Source organism: Pavona decussata, unplaced genomic scaffold (assembly GCF_977016875.1).
Source record: "Pavona decussata unplaced genomic scaffold, jaPavDecu1.1 SCAFFOLD_25, whole genome shotgun sequence".
Taxonomy (NCBI): domain Eukaryota; kingdom Metazoa; phylum Cnidaria; class Anthozoa; order Scleractinia; family Agariciidae; genus Pavona; species Pavona decussata.
This window is the reverse complement of record NW_028145448.1, coordinates 2,434,786-2,453,650: the sequence shown is the minus strand read 5'-3', so window position 1 is coordinate 2,453,650 and position 18,865 is coordinate 2,434,786. Positions and strand designations below refer to the sequence as shown.

The 18,865-nt window shown below is 39.3% G+C and overlaps 2 protein-coding genes and 1 long non-coding RNA gene across 4 annotated transcripts in view; all 3 read right to left on the bottom strand.

Annotated features, from left to right (window-relative positions):
• The window catches only part of LOC146485774 (uncharacterized), a 108,451-nt gene that overhangs the window by 43,910 nt on the left and 45,676 nt on the right, over nucleotides 1-18,865 (bottom strand). The gene's annotated exons all lie outside the window — the stretch shown is intronic.
• On the bottom strand, nucleotides 3,457-6,682 carry LOC146485779 (neural cell adhesion molecule 2-like). Of its 2 annotated transcripts, XM_085103145.1 has the most exons (3): nucleotides 6,467-6,682; nucleotides 5,600-5,992; nucleotides 3,457-4,209 (listed from the first exon to the last, which is right to left on the bottom strand). In XM_085103145.1, the coding sequence occupies exons 2-3, from the start codon at nucleotides 5,649-5,651 to the stop codon at nucleotides 3,941-3,943; spliced, it is 321 nt and encodes a 106-aa protein (XP_084959271.1). In that variant the 5' UTR covers nucleotides 5,652-5,992; nucleotides 6,467-6,682; the 3' UTR covers nucleotides 3,457-3,940. The 2 variants fall into 2 exon arrangements, with proteins under 2 accessions (XP_084959271.1, XP_084959270.1); XM_085103144.1 differs by having other exon boundaries at nucleotides 5,600-6,682.
• Nucleotides 10,665-16,710, bottom strand: LOC146485778 (uncharacterized). Its single transcript, XM_085103138.1, has 5 exons — nucleotides 16,556-16,710; nucleotides 16,364-16,451; nucleotides 15,341-15,464; nucleotides 12,458-12,702; nucleotides 10,665-11,511 (listed from the first exon to the last, which is right to left on the bottom strand). The coding sequence occupies exons 1-5, from the start codon at nucleotides 16,606-16,608 to the stop codon at nucleotides 11,134-11,136; spliced, it is 888 nt and encodes a 295-aa protein (XP_084959264.1). The 5' UTR covers nucleotides 16,609-16,710; the 3' UTR covers nucleotides 10,665-11,133.

Below are 18,865 nucleotides of genomic sequence, written 5' to 3'. Positions count from 1 at the left end.
AATATTATTTTCATCCAACCGTGTCTATAGAAATTTCTATAGATCTACCAGTGCTATGGTAAAATTTAAGAGACAATATTATTTTCATCCAAACCTGTCTACAGAAATTTCCATAGATCTACCAGTGCTATGGTAAAATTTAAGAGACAATCTTATTTTCATCCAAGCGTGTCTATGGAAATTTCTATAGATCTACCAGTGTTATGGTAAAATCTAAAGCCCCTTTCACACCAACAAAACATGTTTAATTAAACCAGGTTTGACAAAATGAAAATTGGTAACAGAAAGCTGAACCATTGGCTTTTATATAGGATTCAAGTAAACTTTAACTTATGCTTTCATTGGTGCTAAATCTGTAGTCGACAAAAATCCGAAAGCAGTTTTTATAAAAGAAAAAATTTTAAACTGTGTTTAACTAAACAGCTTTTAAACGTGTTTAAGCCTTGGTGTGAATGGGGCATAAGAGACACTATTGTTTTGGTCTAAACGTGTCTGTAGAAATTTCCATAGATCTACCAGTGTTACAGTAAAATCTAAGAGACACTATAATTTTTATCCAAGCCTGGAGGGTAATCTTTAATGAGGAAACCAACATCACGAAAGTGGTTAACAGAATGCAGGGTCCTCTAAAAAATTACAAGAACAAATAAAAACCTAAATTATAGAAAAAAGAAACAAGAAATGAAAAAATATATATACAAGAGTTAAGAGTAGAACTATAAAAGGATCATAAAATGGCTTTTGACAGTCCACGTTTAAAAGGAGTCAGTGACTCTGCTTCCCTTATCGCGGGATCTAATCTGTTCTAGATTTCTGAACTAAAATTAATTGACGACCAGCGGCCCCATTTTCTATTGGCAGTGGATTTGCGGATATTATATTATTTCTAGGCCTGGTAAAATAACTGTGAAAATCACCATTAAATAAGATTGGAATCGTGTGGCAAAAATGGTTAATATTAAGTAACTTATATAAGAAAACAGCATAATGCTCCATTCTACGGCGCACTGAGAGCTTCCATCCAAGTCTCTTTAGCGCTCCAGATGCAGATGAATGGGCAGGATGATTGAAATTTCTATAGATCTACCAGTGTTATGGTAAAATTAAAGAGACAATATTATTTTCATCCAAACGTGTCTATAGAAATTTCTATAGATCTACCAGTCTTATGGAAAAATTTAAGAGACAATATTTTTATCCAAGCCTGTCTACAGAAATTTCTATCGAACTACCAGTGTGATGGTAAAATTTAAGAGACAAAATTATTTTCATCCAAACGTGTCTATAGAAATGTCTATAGATCTACCAGTGTTATGGTAAAATTATAATTAAAGAGACAATATTATTTTTATCCAAGCTTGTCTATAGAAATTTCCATAGATCTACCAGTGTTATGGTAAAATTTGAGAGACAATATTATTTATATCCAAGCGTGTCTATAGAAATCTCTAGAGATCTACCAGTGTTATGTAAAAACTAAGAGACGCTATTATTTTTGTCCAAACGTGTCTACAGAAATTTCCATAGATCTACCAGTGTTATGATAAAATTAAAGAGACAATGTTAATTTCATCCAAGCGCGTCTATAGAAATTTCCATAGATCTACCAGTGAGGTGTGAAAATCAAAAGTACCATGTGATACTGTAAAATTTGTTATATACAGGGACTTTTCAGTACTTAGTTGTAATTCGAACAAACGTGTATGTCTGTATCTTCTAAGTAAAGTTTTCCTTGTTAAATGTGTCAGGTATTTTGGTCAATGATAAATGATGAGGTGCATAAATAAGCCAATGAACGTGACGGTGGCAATGGAACACTTGATAGACTGTTGTAGTGACCAAATTAGCCTTACTTCAGAAAATGCGCGCTTAAAAAGTTACGTGTTCAAAGCATAAACACAACAGCTGGAACTGCAAAGGCCATGACAACAACCTACAGTGGGGCGAGATTATTGAATCTGTTTCTGGAAGGTTCCTTCTCTTTATTGGTACCTGATTTAGGAAATTAAAGAAATGAAATATTGTAAATTTAAAAGAAGCTTACGATGTATCTCAACTCTAAACTAAAATAATTCAAATGAAATCTACTGAGCAGTACTTTCCAGTGGTGCTGTTTGTTATGCCATGCAAGGTGGTTCTAACTTTTGAGTCTGTGGATGAAATACTCAAGTGTGACCATTCAAATGGAAGCTACTGAGCATTACTTTTCACATGTTTCAGTAGCGCCGTTTTTTTACTTATACAAGGTGGCTCTGACCTGGACTCTATGGACGGAATTTCAAAGTGTGACCATTTCGATCAATTCTTCGTTGCTGTTTGTTATATATGCTGTTCAACGGATAAAGTAAATTGCAGCATCGTTACACTTGGTAAGACCTTACTAAGAGACTATGAGGTAAGAGAGCGAATCCCTGTGCCCCATGATAATTATTTTCAATCTTTTTTTAGTTCGCGCCATGCTATTTTGGAAAATTATAATCCGCAATTGAATTTAAAATTAAATGACGTCACTATAACTGACCAATAAGATGTCGACATTAAAATAGCAACGCAAACAAAAACAGATTGAAAAAAATTTCATATGAAGAGGGGCATGTATGGAGCCGGTGATTCGCTCTCTTACCTCATAGTCTCTTGACCTTACGTAATAGTCACTTGAAAACGGGCGGCGTAAACTTTGGTCGATTCTCTTCTTGAAATGGTTATTATTACAAAACGAAAGTTCAACATGTTTTTGTTCTGTAGTAATTTATTTTTATCTATCTGTCATTTTAGTATGTGTGCTAGCTCTCAGTTGCACTGTCGTACCTTGTGCGACAGTTGGGTACTCCGTCCGGTAGGTTTCGGTACCTTTTGTTGACCTTATCTCTTCATAAGATTTTAAAATTATCTGAAGTAATTTTCATCCTGTCTCTCTTTTTCTAAAATAGTGATTTTTTTCGCAATGTCAAATTGGGAGAAGCAAACCAAAAGATAGCAACAGTATATGAAGGATAACCGCACGCATATTGTTCTCCATTCAAACCGGCTATGAGCGATAAAAACGAACAAAACCATTCTAGCCAAGTGACTACTACATTCTACTTCTTAATTTAAACAATCCTCTGAATCCAATTGATATATTTCTATCTGATATCAACTCACATATTTGTCTCCCAGTGTTTCGTGATACTTACCTTCTGTCATATAAGGGGATGGTACAAACACTTCAGTCCCAACCGTTGCTGTTAAAACAAATAAAGGTAAAATTAAAATAAAATGTAGCAGCATTTTTACTCGAAAATAACGCAGTTTGCAGACATTGGTTTTCCAATCCACTAAAACTTTCCTGTCATTAAAGGAACGATATCACTTCCGGAATGATATGAATAGCTATACAGTCAAGTTTTTAAAAGTACTCTCACTTCAGTGAAAGACGGTCTGAGCTACCTGCTTATCTTATCTTTTCGATTGGTGCCGCCACTTTCTGCCTTTGCTAAGCTCTTTCAATTTATAGAGTGTATTTATTTGAAGCAAGTTTCATCATTTATGTTTGATGATGAAGCTGGACATGTCAGTTAAAAGAAGATCCGCCTATACAACACTAGTTTATCCACGAAAATGACTCGTTCTACTCCTAAAGAAAACGACCGAAAATAAAAGACGAAAACTACAATTTTCTTTTCTCATTTCCTTTCCTTTAAGGTAGTGACAGTAGTGTCAAGTCAGTTAGCAGTCAATCAGAATGCTCGTAACTGCAAAATACTTTAGTTAGAATAATGAGACAAATATTGAATTTCCCATCAAGAAGGTTTCTGTTCCCCTACGTATTTAGACTTCATGAGTGCAATTTGCGTCTATATTTCTCTTCCTGATGACGTTAAAAGAAAATGAGTCATCGGCTGAGCGCAATGCGGCTACCCATCAATCTAGTTTTCTTCATAATGCCTCCATAAGGCTATCACTTACATTGTACAACTGCCACAGAAACGCTGTAAAACGCTGATCCGGCTGGGTTTGATGCTGTGCAAGAATAGTTACCACCATCCTTGCGTTCAATATTCGGAATCAGAAATTCCGTCGTTGTATTGCTGCTCTGGAGTAGATTCCCATTCTTTGTCCATTTTATGAGCGGTTTAGGGTCACCACCTGCGTTACATAGTAATTTCACATCTTCGCCTTCTTCTGCGTCTACAGTTGCACTTGATCGTCTGATAATTTTGGGTGGAACTGTAAAGTGGCAGTTGATAAAATAAACAATCACATTAAAATTTCAAAATCTGTTATTTTCGCTCTGGCTTGGTGTCGCCATGTGTGTATGCATAAGTTGGTTTAAATGTGGCTATTTACATGAAAAATATCAAGCAGTACTTCAGACTGTGGTAGTATCTTTCATGATCTTGTTCTACAAAGAAATAAATGCCGGCGATGAGGACGTCCCTTGTGGTGCTGTAATCTAAGGGTAATTTGAGCTTTTGAGGTTTCGTTAAATCCAAACGTGTAACGTGAATCTCAATTCCCTTCTCCAGAAACAACGGGGAGATAATAATAATAATAATAATAATAATAATAATAATAATAATAATAATAATATTAATAATAATAATAACATCTTTATTAACATATTTCAAGCTATTTACAAGTTAAAAGTTCTAATTTTAAAATATCCAATTCACAGAAAATTTGCCAAGAAAAAATGTAATCAACAATAAAACTAAAAGTATGCCAGAAAATCAGGCATAAAAAATTCAGAGGAAAAAAATCCAAGACTCAAATAATAATATTAATAATAATAATAATAATAATAATAATAATAATGATGATGATGATGATGATGATGATGATGATGATGATGATGATGATAATAATAATAATAATAACTGCTAATACTAAATAGCTACAAATAAACAAAAGAAGACAATGGAATTAGTGCATAATAGCTCGTAGTATCCTACTACGTATTTCACGGGTTAAGTAAAATCACTCTACCATTCAAGTTGTACCTTCCTGTGCTGTTTTCTATTATGCTGTACAAATTTGACTCTTTTGAATTACGACCGTTCAAATAAAATCTGCTGAGCAGTACTTTCCTTTGGTGCTGTTTGTTACGCTGTATGGCGTTGTCCCAACGTTTGAGTGTGCTTTTGAAATTCCACAGTGTGACCATTGAAATGAAAGCTGCTGAGCAGTACTTTCCGTCTATAATGTTTGTTAAATTGTGCTGTACAAGGTGATCTCAACTTTTGATTCTGTGGACGAAACCCTAAACGTGAGACCATTCAAATGACTGAGCCGTATGTGGTGTTGTTTATTATGCTGTTCAAGGTGGTTCTAACTGTTGACTCTGTGGATGAAATCCTGAAGTGCGACCATTCACATGAAAGCTGCTGAGACGTACTTTCCTGTTGTGCAGTTTATTATGCCGTACAAGATGGTTCTAACTTTTGAGTCTGTGGATGAACCCTGAGTGTTAACGATCCGATTCAGATGAAGACTATTGAGTAGTACTTGTCACAGTGGTTATCGTTGTTTTGTGTGTTGTTTACAAGGTTATTAGCAACTAAGCATTTGTTGCCCTGTTCTAAGGAATAAACAAACAGCAATCTGAAGTGAGACTCACCTTGAATGTCGAGTATTATAGGTCCTTTCTTAAACTCCTCACCATAAACCATCGCTGTGCAGCCGTACGTACGATTTTCGTCCGACCAGGTCACATTTTGTAACACAAATTGCACACTGCATCCGTGTTGGTTGATCGTTTTAGTAACATTCAGCCTAGACTTTAAAGATGACGGAAGTCTGTCATTTAATTCAACGCTTTCATCCTTTTTAACTGCTAGGTATTTGTTTTTTATTCTGTCGTTGTTGACTGTCTGCCTTCAATAGATCTGTTCAAAGGTTGACCAGTCGTTCCTGTTTCCAAATGAAAACTTCCAGAGGAAAGAGACGTCGGAGCCTAGGATCCCAAATACTGTGGGTGGAGGTACTACGGTGAATTTTGCATTAGCATGCTCTGAAAGACAATAGCAAAGAAAACAGCTAAGGGAAGAGTACGCCACACTTTTAGAAACCTGTGTTAACCACAGATACGCGGGTAATGTTAATGGTAAATCCGTCAGAAAATATTGTTTGGTAGTCTCACGTAGCACTGAGAAAATGAACAAAAGTGACCTAGTAATGTCGCTGGCAATTCCGTCACAAAAATGTTGTTTGGCGGTCAAGCACGATCGCCGAAATGAAAGTTAACAACGATTACAGTGTGTGCCGCAATTGAAGTCATGTCACAACTGTTTTGTTGTAGGTATAGATAGTTCACTAGCAAAGAACCATGACGACACCTCAAAGTAAATCAGGATAAAAACGTCAGTGAACGTGCGAGATAATTTTATTTCCAAAAAAATCCTTTCTTTTTGATACTTTTCAAGATATAGGAAAAGGCAATAGATATATAGGAAACATTTGACCAAGAGCAAAATAACGCACTAACGGCCCACAGTGACTTTGAACTGAAGAAGACAACAGGAAGTAAAAACTGTCGCTGCTAGGAGAAACTGCATCATGCTTTTAGTTCGATGATTCAAACGTCGCTGCACGAAGGAAAAAGAAATAAAGTGAAATTCAAATGTGTCACAATTTGTGTCTGTTGGTGTATGGTAAGGGTGTCCGAATACGGTTGGCTGCTGTTTTGGGAGATCCGCTGCAATGTTTATATGATGATATTTTATTTCGCTATCTGTTGTCCTCCGTCCACTTTCAACATGGCATAATGGGGTTGACAGGCCTACGCGACTCTCATGTGCGTGTTTAGCCTAAATACGAGTTTTGCCCTCACGGGTTATGTTTTCCAAAGAACACCCTTTTCTCTATGAAAAGAGCGGTGCTCCCGGTAAAATTTTCTTTTAGCGCTGGATTTTCTTCTTTTTAAATGCCATCTATGATTTGGAGGATTTGCGCGATAGACACTGAACAAAGCCATGTGTTTAACTGTCGCATGTGTTGTAATTGATCTCAAAGGTCATTTTGACCTCTTGTTGTTACGTTTCCGTTTAGCGACTGTCGTTCTTATGCCGTTTGTGGCATTTAGTTTAGGCTTGGTATGGCTCATTTCAGTGCGTCTGGTGGCGGTATTGCCTCTCTTTTTATCGTTGTAAGGATAGGATTTGAACCGTGTAATAACTATACATTATCTTGCAGCTTTTGTCAGATTGCCGGGCCCGGCTATTTGCTTTTGGTGCAAGATGCTGTGCTTCTTATCACGGTTATTTGTCCCTTGATCCGTTCTTAAGCATTGTAGCTTCTTTGAAAGCTATGCAATGCGTTAAATTGAGGGCTAAAGGCCGCTTAAGTTACGGCTGTGTGTTTTGTTGTCGCTCCGCTAAGCTCTGTAACTGTGAGGTTTGTGTTGCGGGAGCTTAGTATTTTCCTCCTGTGTTTACGTGCTCTGGCCAGGGGCTGCTTCTAGTCCTTCGGCCGTAAGTAAATTCTGTAGCATTTAAGGCAATGGTCAGGCAAGACCGCGGTTTCGATCCTAATCTTGTGGATCTCATCAGTTGCCGATTCTTCAGAAATGATAGAGATGAGTTCTCGGTATCATTTCAACAAACGCGCTCTCTTGTCAAATTATAAACCCATGGTTCGGATCGAAAACCCTGCAATTCAATTGGCTCCTTGGTTTGAGCCAATCTGGTGGCTGCGAGTTCGATCCATGGTGGGGCCAAGCTTGACGCTGTGTTTTCTATGATGGCTAAAACGTAAAATTTTGTACATGAACTGTCATTTTGTTCGCGGATAGGTGTTTCCGTAGAACTGTGCATACAGACCATTGCCTTAAATGCTACAGAATTTACTTACGGCCGAAGGACTAGAAGCAGCCCCTGGCCAGAGCACGTAAACACAGGAGGAAAATACTAAGCTCCCGCAACACAAACCTCACAGTTACAGAGCTTAGCGGAGCGACAACAAAACACACAGCCGTAACTTAAGCGGCCTTTAGCCCTCAATTTAACGCATTGCATAGCTTTCAAAGAAGCTACAATGCTTAAGAACGGATCAAGGGACAAATAACCGTGATAAGAAGCACAGCATCTTGCACCAAAAGCAAATAGCCGCACCCGGCAATCTGACAAAAGCTGCAAGATAATGTATAGTTATTACACGGTTCAAATCCTATCCTTACAACGATAAAAAGAGAGGCTATACTGCCACCAGACGCACTGAAATGAGCCATACCAAGCCTAAACTAAATGCCACAAACGGCATAAGAACGACAGTCGCTAAACGGAAACGTAACAACAAGAGGTCAAAATGACCTTTGAGATCAATTACAACACATGCGACAGTTAAACACATGGCTTTGTTCAGTGTCTATCGCGCAAATCCTCCAAATCATAGATGGCATTTAAAAAGAAGAAAATCCAGCGCTAAAAGAAAATTTTTACCGGGAGCACCGCTCTTTTCATAGAGAAAAGGGTGTTCTTTGGAAAACATAACCCGTGAGGGCAAAACTCTTATTTAGGCTAAACACGCACATGAGAGTCGCGTAGGCCTGTCAACCCCATTATGAAATGTAATGTCAGTGGCAAACTATCATCTGCTCGTACCCTCAGTTGCGGTGTGCCACAGGGTAGCATATTGGGTCCTTAGTTATTTTTAATTTACATTAATGATCTTCCCAACTCCCTGCGGGCACCGTACCAAGAATGTTTGCCGATGACACCAATCTTACGTTATCTGCTAAGACATTAACAGAGCTTAAGCTAGCTCTAACCCCTGAATTAAATAACCTTAGCTGTTTGCTGAAAGCTAACAAGCTCAGTCGAAATGTTGCTAAAACAGAACTAATTATTATTAGATCAAGACAAAGACTATCTGCCCAATGTGACGATGTAGAAATCAGAATTGATGACCAAATTATCAAGAGAGTCGATAAGACCAAATCTTTGGGACTACCATAGATGCCCAACTCTCTTGGGGTAAACACGTTGAAGAGATTTGAAAGGAAGTCTCTTCAGCTACAGGCGCCCTAAAACGTGTGCGGCCCTTTATATCCAAAGAAACTGCAATCCAAATTTATAACGCTTTTAATTAATTATGCCTCATTTTGATTACTGCAGCCCCGTTTGGTACTGTTTGAGTGGTTACTTGAGTGATAAGCTCCAAAAGTTACAGAATCGTTCAGCCAGAGTCATAATTAAATTACCTTTTGATATAAGCTCAAACCACCTTCTCTCCACCCTCGACTGGGAGAGGCTATCTCTTCGGCGAAAGAAACAAAAAGCCTTAATGATGTATAAATCCATATATAAATGACCTTGTTCCGGAATATCTACAAAGTCTTTTCTCTCGGCGTCACTCTGGTTACAACTTAAGAAACTCTGACGGAAGGCTGTCCCTGTCCAAACCAAACACCAATTATTTGAAACGAAGCTTTTCTTACAGCGGGGCCATGTTATGGAATAACTTGCCCAAAAGCTTAAAAAATGCTTCATCCGTTGAGCATTTTAAGCGAAATATCAAGAAGTTAGCTGATATATCGGATTCCCACACGGCAATCTTGTAAAGCAGTTGTAATTAGTTTTAGTTTTTAACTTAAACTGATGATTTTCCGTGTATAAACAAAGATTTACATACACATGCATACAGCTCTAACACGAAAAGATTCCCGAAAATATTGGGAGACAATTCGGGACACTTTCGGGTGCTCTGAGAAACACTTTTCGGGACCCGAGAAAAAAAACCCGAAAAGCGCCCCGTAATGTTTTCGGGCCCGAAAAGTTTTCGAGAGTTGGGAAACGCAAGCCTGGACCGGTTCCTTTTGGCACTAGCCGCGCAATTAATTAAGCTTGGGGACTAGTTGAATTTATCGTACTTCGGTCTAGCAGAACATGAGTAGGGAAATAGTCGTTGTTTTAGTCGGCATACCTTTTGGTTTAACTGCCTTAAGACAGCTGACCATCCTCCAAATGGCTGTCAATACAATTATCCATCGGAAATCTCGGAAGGATATCTTTCGAGAAACCTTTCGATAATGTCTTCATATTTCCTTTTGACAGTTTCCCAATCTTTTCCGTTTGAAGCCTAGTAGGCTTTGTAATCTATGAGGGATAATTCATCGTCCGTCCAGCTTAAGGCTTTATCTCCTTCCTCTATCGATTAAGCCTTCTTCGGCGCCATTTTGAAAGCTTCAACGTGTATTATGCGCATGCTTAACTGATACATGAAACAGCTGCTTTTCTTACTTCGATTCAGTACCGAACCATAACAGACCGGTCCCGTGTGACCTGGCGTTGATAAGCGGAACGGTGCCGTGTGAACAGAAATGGTCCGTTCCAGGATAGGACCGGATCCAATTGGAACCGGTCCCGTGTGAACATAGCCTTAAACTTCGCCCCATGCTGTGAAAGGTATTTTAGTTCTCGTTCCCATGGTATTTTAATTACGTCATTACAACTGACCAATCAGGTGTTTTTGTTAAAATAGCCGCGCAGTATGACCACTCGCTAAAATAAGATTGAAAAAATTATCATTGGAAGAGACCAATGTATGGGGGATGTGTTCTTTTAGTTCATGCTCTCTTTGTCTAAATCGATTTCGCCAGGCTGATAGACTGAGTTTGCTGAGTTTTCCTAAGGAGGAAAAAGCTTTCGGGAAGACGAGGGAGTAAGATAGGCTTTACTTGAAACGAATTGTAGTTTACGTAGAGATTTATTGCAAACACAGTACGTTGACTTTAATACCGCATCTAACAAGGTTAAATCAAAAGTTATTAACTTTCTGTCTATTGGAGTTCAATTTTTTCACTTTCTCTCTACCGATATAAAATTTAAAAAATATTGGCAAGTCTCTTTGCCTTATAATTAAAAGGCTGACCCAGGAAGAACAGATCGACTCTAGAAGATTAATTCATATCGAGACTTGGGTTTTTCCTGTCGTTTCCTAACCAGAAACGCTACCAAAATCTGAAAATTAATCATTTTGTAATTCTACTTTTACAATTTTGCAGACATGCGCACTGATTAATTAGTCTTAAGCTTCTTTTTCCAGACATGTTTTCATGATTGAAAGCAATGTTACTATGCAAAGGATTTTCTATATATCTTCTCGCGTGAACAAACTGCGTATTTCTAAGCTTAGAAAACTGGTAGCCCTAGTATGTTAGCGCAGACCAACACTCATCAGCCTGTTGCTCACCACCTTGGGGTGATGACCATTGGTATTGAAGGCCACGCCGTCATAGTTCGCATCGGTTGACGCGGTACGAAAGTAAGGTGAGGCTCTGTCACCACACCAGCTGTTACAGTGCTTGTAACAGTTACCAGTGTAACCAGAAACAAAGAAGCCAGTGTAGAACGAATGATCACAAATCAAAAGCTGGTAAGCATAAGCAACGTTCATGGCTCCTTTACCGTCCCACAATCCATAATTGCCAGCAGCGTTGCCATAGTTACCAGCAGCTTTTATGGGCGCCTGGGTTCGTCTTTTAAAGTATGCCTTTTTTCCAGTTTGGTGATCAATGAAGATGATTTGTGTAAACTGAAAACATAGAGAACGAGAAAGAAAAGTGCGGTTACAGTTACGGTTACAGGAGGAAAAGAAGGGGTTGAAGGGGAAGGGGGAGGAGGAGGAAAAGGATTAGGAGAAGGAGGAAGAGAAGTGGGTGGAGGGGGAGGGGGAGGAGAAGGAAAAAGATGAGTAGAAGGAGGAAAAGGAGAAGAAGGAAGAGAAGGGGGTGGAGGGGGAGGGAGAGGAGAAGGAGGAAGAGAAGTGGCTGGAGGGGGAGGGGAAGAGAAAGAAACGGATGAGAAGAAGGAGGAAGAGGAGAAGGAGGAAGAGAAGGGGGTGGAGGGGGAGGGAAAGGAGAAGGAAGAGGACGAGGAGGAGGAAAAGGAGGAAGAAAAGGAGGTGGAGGGGGAGGGGAGGAGAAGGAAAAGGATGAGGAAAAGGAGGAGAAGGAGGAAGAGAAGGAGGGAAAGAAGGGGGTGGAGGGTAGGGAGTTTAGAAGGAAAAGGAAGAGGAGAAGGAGTAGAAGAAGGAAGCTGAGGGGTGGAGAGGGAAGGGGAGTAGAAGGAAAACGATGAGGTAGAGGAAAAGGAGGAGGAAGAGGAGCAGCAGGAGGAGGGGAGAGAAGGAGGAGTAAGAGGGGGAAGAGAAGGAGAAGGAGTAGGGGAGGAAGAAAAGGATGAGAAGGAGAAAGAGGAAGAGAAAGATGTAAAGGTAGTGAAGAAGGAGTAGGGGAGGAGGAGGAAGAGAAGGAAGAAGAGGGGGAAGAGAGGAGGAGTAGAAGGAGGAGAAAGAGAAGGAGGAAGAGAACAAGGAGAAGGAGAAAGAGAAGAAGCACAAGGAGAAGGAGAGGGACAAGGAAATGGAGGAGAAGTAGCAGGAGAAGAAGAAGGAGGAGGAAAATAAAAAGGAGGAGGAGAAGAAGGAGAAGAATGAGAAGAAGGAAGACATGGAGCTTAAAAGAAATAGTTTAACTCACTGGTATGTTGTTGCAGTTTGTCCTGTAACCATCTGATCCGTAAGGTGTCTTTGCGTTGTACGTGGTTTGGGTTCTCGGTTTGGCTTTGTCAGTGGTGGTGTAACACATAGTCCATCCTCCACCGTGCGATGTCATATCACAGAAGCCCAAGAATGCATTTGAATGGCTTTCTCCATCCGGGTCCAACCAGTACATACCATCTCCGTTAGAATGCCCTTTTAACTTGATGTCACGGCAGTTAATTCCTAGAAATAAAAATTTCATTTTATCAACACCCTTTCTTACGAACGTCAAGTTTGAAAGAAAAACGAAATAACTTTAAAATACAGCAGCTCGAGTAACAATCAGCTTTTCGTCAAAAGCCTACTTCTAATTCTCACTTTTGTAGTCTTTTAACCCTTGAAACCCTAACAGTGATCAGCGTCAAATTACTCCTTGTTATGTCAATGCTTATTCAACCCCTGAGGTCACGAGCCATAGCATATGATTATTTGTGTGACAATGGAGAATAAGTCTTTTATACTTTTATTGTATTTATTGGAGACACGTACTTCAGTGTTTATTTTTCAATAAACAATTGAACTCAATCTCATCTATCTAAGGATATGATCACCTAAGGTGAATTTTCTTGATATTTTAATAACTTTTCATCAGTATTACGTTTACATGGATATTGTTGTAGATTTTTGCCATGTGAAGATTTAATCAAAACAAAGGTAAAGTTCATTGAAAGTGCCACTGAACGAAATTTTCATATACACTTTTGCCTACGTTTATAGTTTGAAAGGTTTTTATCAAGATGGTGAGATTTGTTTTTCTGAAGAAACGAAAAGGAAGAATGTTTTTTCGCCGCCGAAACTGACTTTTGCGGGGACAAACACGTTGACGATCTGTTTCGCCATATTTTACTCCGTGTGGTAAGACTAATACAACCAATGACGTCAAAAGATCGTTTTGGCCGCGGAAAAATAGCCGACATTTTTCGCTCGACATATTCATATTCAAGCTCTCAAAACAGCATTTTCGGTGACCGGATTCCACAAAAATGTTGACTATGACCAGGCAGCACATTCAGACTAAGACCGATAAGTTGGCCCATGAAGCAGAAAGAGTGGGACTGAAAGTTAATGTAGACAAATGTAAACTGCTACGAATAAGTTCGCGGAACAACGATGTGGTGGACGTAAATGGACGAGGAATAGAGGATGTTGATAGATTTGTATACTTGGGTGCTACAGTTTCCAAAGAGGGCGGAGGCACTGAAGACATTCACAACAGAGTAGTCAAAGCAAGAGGGGTATTCTTGAGATTGAAAAAGATTTGGAGTAGCAACAGTATCAGTCGACAAACCAAAGTCAGGCTATATAAGACACTGGTAAAGCCAGTCTTGATGTATGGCTGCGAGACGTGGAAGATGAATAAAAGTGATGAAAACAAAATCGACGTCTTCCAAAGCAGATGTCTTAGACGGATATTTAAGATACGCTGGCAGGAAAGAATTACAAACAAAGACGTCCTGATGATGGCTGAGATGGAAAATCTCAGTGAGGAGGGGCGAAGGCGGAGATGGAAATTCATCGGCCACATCATGAGGAAAGAACCGAATAATGACTGCAGGACTGCATTAACCTGGACACCGGAAGGGCGACGAAAACGGGGCAGACCAAGGACAACATAGAGGAAGACAGTGGAGAGGGAAAGGGAAAAGGCTGGATGGAAGAATTGGAGTGAGGTACAAATCGCAGCGGCTGACAGAGCTGATTGGCGGAGTTGTGTTGAGGCCTTATGTGCCACATGGCACGAAGTGGATAGGTGATAGGTGATGATGCTAGGGAAGGTATAAGAAACAAGATGCCCTTAATCGGCATATACACGGAATGCTTAATTTAGCCCCATTTATCCCCCATTATATGTTTCGCAGATATTTAAAAACTATCATCTCTTTGCAATTGAAATAATTGAATGGTTTTATTCAGAGAGACTGCGTGATATTTAATCGTTGTGTTACTGGGAATCATACCAGGAATAACTCTGCAATAACGTCATGACCCCGCTGAACTGGTCTGGTTTCCTTCGCTTTGAAATATTCGATCTGTTTGTGAAAGCGTAATTTCTTCGCTCTGAACTCTCCCAATTTCCACCGTTTCAACCGTCGAGTACTACCTAGAAGTTATTATTTCGATTTACGGCTTGAAAAAGGTTTGTTTCCTTTCTGAAAACGGCAGATCAGAGTCTTAAATTCAGACGTGTGGCCGCCATTGAACGTAAACAACTTTTCCACAAGAAATGATTTGGTTTGACGTCCCACAGGTAGAGATAAGTGGGTTCCCTCCCTTGTGATACACGCGCTGATAATGGACTTTGATTGGGCCGATTTTGTTTAAGACAATTAGAACAATGAATCCCTTCTTGGAGAGGGCAGAATTTAATGTAGGTTTAATGAATAAATCAAATGTTGATTTGACGTCACACAGGAAGGGATGAGTGGGTCCCCTCTCACGTGATATCTCTGTGTGATATGATATGTGCCGCTTCTATCGAGGACAATCAGAACAATAAATCCCTACTGGGGGAGGACACATTTTAATGCATAAATTAATATGTCAATTTGTAACTACTACGAAGAAAAAAAAAAGATACCCGACCCAAACCTAGACACGGCCTGCCCTACGGGCATTCCGCGTACAAACTCAAAATGCAAAATTTCGTTTAAGTAACACTTGATAGAAAAATTACATTACCGTACCAATTGTTTAAACGCGTTCCTTTGAATAGTACCCCCCCCCCCCACCCCTCCCACTCCTCTTTTAGTGAAAATTTTAATTAAGAGCCCTGGAGTTTTTTCGAGGAAATACGGTATTTATAAATTGTACTAATGCTGACCTGCGTTATCGCGGGTGTTTCGGGTCGATAACGACAACTCTAAGTGAAGATCTGCCTTGTGCAATAATCCCTGGTTTTCATAGCTCAAGTTGCTGGTGAACTTCGTCTTCTTAACTTGAACTTCCTGTCGTGACAACGCAAAATAGCGCAAGTTAAACATGCCGCGACGTGTCGAATATCTTACAGTGACTGAGGTAGATCACATTTCACGGGGAAGAAAACAGTTAAACCGAGATAATGACAGCCACTGCAGGCCCAAGCGCCTGCCACTTTTAACAATGATAATGAGAACAAATTGGGATCTTCTGAAAAAATGTTTTTTCAAGGAAAAATACCTTAGAATCCAGGTTGGCCCTTGGCTTATACAATTCCGTAATGTTTTTTTGGTGGGATTATAGCCGGGGGGATTTATAAGCGGATTTTTTAAAAAATGTTCGAAACAAGCTGATGACAAAACGTACTTATTTCACCACAAAACCAAATTCGAAACCGTCTAACTTTAGCTGTAACCGGAACTTAACAGAACAATATCAGACGTCAGATCTCAGGTATTAAAAAAATCCTAGTGCCGTACTCTATTCAATCTGACTGTTCTGTGAATGTATATTTTTAGGCAACAAGTCAAAAGGCGATGGGGATGGGAGCGGGGATACTTATAAAGGAGTACCGTACCTTTTTAAGGAGGGGGTGTTTTCATAAAGATTGGCCTTTATGCGGAACAGACGGGCTTATAACAGGGGGGGGGGGGGGGGGCTTATAACCGGAATAAAATTTGTGTTTACAAGTAGAAGGACCTGTAACCGAGGGGGCTTATAACCAGGGGGTGGGGGGGGGGGGGCTTTTATCCAGGATTTTACAGTATTCAATCAACAGGTCAATCTTGCTAATGGTGTCAATTTCATCCTTGGCAATCTGGTCTCGGCGCATTCCTGAAGGAGGATTAGGCGCGACTTACCCAAAATGTCTTATTAAGCCAAATTTTAAAATGACTCCCAAAAATATTTGAATTCATTCGCACTGTACCTGCAGATCTTCCAGTAAGATTTCGCCGACTTTGACAGACTCGCCGTTGCTTTCCAGAAGAACGTTGACCGGACCACAAGAGGCGATTCTGTTTAAGTTTGGAAAAACAATCCAAGCAGTTACATGCTAAGCACCCACACGCACACACACAAAGCGAAAGCTCCTTAGCTAGGAGGTGATACTTTAACTTACTTTATACTCCAAGTCGCTGCCAAGCAGATCATTAAGGGAAACTTGAACAGCATGGCGATAGGAAACCAGAAAAGCGAAACGATAGCGGTCGTGCGATGCTGAACGTTTTAAGTTCACCTCTTTACTTGACTTTGATAGTTGTCTACGGAAAAAACATCCGGTAAAATGGATCACGTTCTCTAATCTGATTGGTCAATGAAAATGGTCCGACGCAGGTCGCGACAATCACAAGTTTCACCTTTGCTTTGCACGCGCGTAGACGCATGACTTACAAAAATTTATCTTGACACTTCTGTCTTTTTGTGAAAGTGATTTCTTGTATCGATTTAAACTTGTATGCGACAAGTTCTTATACACATCCTTTGTTTTTAGTTTTGTCTCTCTGTTAAAAGCTTTGTGAAAATTTTTGCTTAGCAATCCAACGCGTACAACTCACTTGTACGCATGATGCAGCGCGCTCACTTTGGACACCATTGTCAACATAATTTTAGCAGCGGCTTTCTTGTGTCTTCTTTCCCAGAAACTTGAAATCATTTATTTTTGCTTCTGAATATAGTAGGTGAAATATTACCGACATTTATAGCGACAAATTGAGCTTGGAAATCCATCTTGGGCAATTCGTGAGCAAAGCCTTTTTGCGAAAAAATGTTGAACATGTGCAGTTGTGTTACGTGTCACCTGACACATGAAAAAATGATTTTACCAGATTTTCTCTCCTGAAGAGAGACAAGATCTGGCTACGAGACTCTAAGAGTGGCCGCGAGCGACCTGGACCGTCTGAAAATCAGGATAGTCCGATAGAGCCGCTACCATGGTTACAGCCAGACGACCGACACCCGACAAAAATAACCAGATAGTCTCTGATAGAATATTCACTGAATTCCTTGCGCTTGTGTGATTGGTCAATAAGAATATAACAGCGACCTCTTCGAATTTCAAAAACTTGATCGATATCAGTGTTTGAGCCGGGTTTTTGGAAATCAAGTGCTGCAGCTAGAATGAAAAATCCTAAACGTTAGTTTTCGTGTTTCTTAAAAGAATCAGCAAAAGCCAGACTATTTGTGTCAAAGCTAAAAACTTGGCTAGGATTGACATTTGTTCAGTTGAGAAACTAAAATCAGTCATGGCGACCATGCATGCGAGTGCTTTCAACTCGCTACTTCTTCTTACAACGAATGATAACTGAGCATAACAGTGTCCTTTTGGTGGGAGGAAGAAGTAGGTCAAATTTTGTGGAAAAAATTAAGTTCCTTCTTTAGATCCACCGTTTGCTATTTTTATCGATCTATTTTCGCGGATTTTCAGGCGGTAGGAATTGGATAGCCTGACATAAAGTTCTATCGTTGTTAGTTTACTCCTGAATTAAATTCAGTTAATTCAGGAGTAAACTAACAACGATAAAACTTAATGTCAGGCTATCCAATTCCTACCGCTTGAAACCTAAGAAACCAACAGAATGTAGAACTGGCGAGTTCAGCCAATGAGAAGCGAGTATTTTCGCCGCTCGACCAATCAGGAGTAAGTAATTTTGTCCTCGGGGAAAGAAAAATCAACTTAAATTGCCCTCCATTGCAACAAATCAGCATTCAAAAAAATTTGCCCTCTGTATTGCATTGTTATTGTCTGGGCAGTTTGCTGCATATGCACTAAAATATATATAACTGCAGAAAGAATGAGGAACTGGTAAGGTTATTACGTTCAGACGCTAAGCAGATTTTTATAAATGCTATGAAAAAAATAGGAGCTCCGCTTTTAGGCTTGGCTAAATATATATATTATTTTCATCCAAGCGTGACTATAAAAATTTCTATAGATTTACCAGTGTTATGGTAAAATTAAAGAGACAATATTATTTTCATTCAAACGTGTCTATAGAAATTTCTATAGATCTACCAGTGTTATGGTAAAATTTAAGAAACAATATTATTTTTATCCCAGCGTGCATGTCTATAGAAATTTCCATATATCTACCAGTGCTATGGTAAAATTTAAGAGACAATATTATTTTCATCCAAACCTGTGTATAGAAATTTCCATAGATCTACCAGTGTTATGGTAAAATCTAAGAGACACTATTATTTTGGTCCAAACGTGTCTATAGAAATTTCCATAGATCAACCAGTGTTACTATACATTAAAGTCTACGAGACACTATTATTTTCATCCAAGCCTGAAGGGTAATCTTTAATGAGGAAACCAACATCACAAAAAGAAGGGTCCTCTAAAACATTACAAGAACAAATAAAAACGTAAATTGTAGAAACAAGAAACAAGAAATGAAAAAATATATATGCAAGAGTTAAAAGTAGA

Bases quoted from the DNA above. Each gene is read 5' to 3' on its own strand.
- LOC146485779 (XM_085103144.1), bottom strand. From the start codon at position 5,651: ATGGTTTATGGTGAGGAGTTTAAGAAAGGACCTATAATACTCGACATT. The intron at 4,210-5,599 runs GTGAGTCTCACT...GCCACTTTACAG, and splicing joins TATAATACTCGACATTCAAG to TTCCACCCAAAATTATCAGA.
- LOC146485778 (XM_085103138.1), bottom strand. From the start codon at position 16,608: ATGCTGTTCAAGTTTCCCTTAATGATCTGCTTGGCAGCGACTTGGAGT. The intron at 16,452-16,555 runs GTAAGTTAAAGT...AAACTTAAACAG, and splicing joins GCAGCGACTTGGAGTATAAA to AATCGCCTCTTGTGGTCCGG. The intron at 11,512-12,457 runs GTGAGTTAAACT...CTATGTTTTCAG, and splicing joins CAAACTGCAACAACATACCA to TTTACACAAATCATCTTCAT.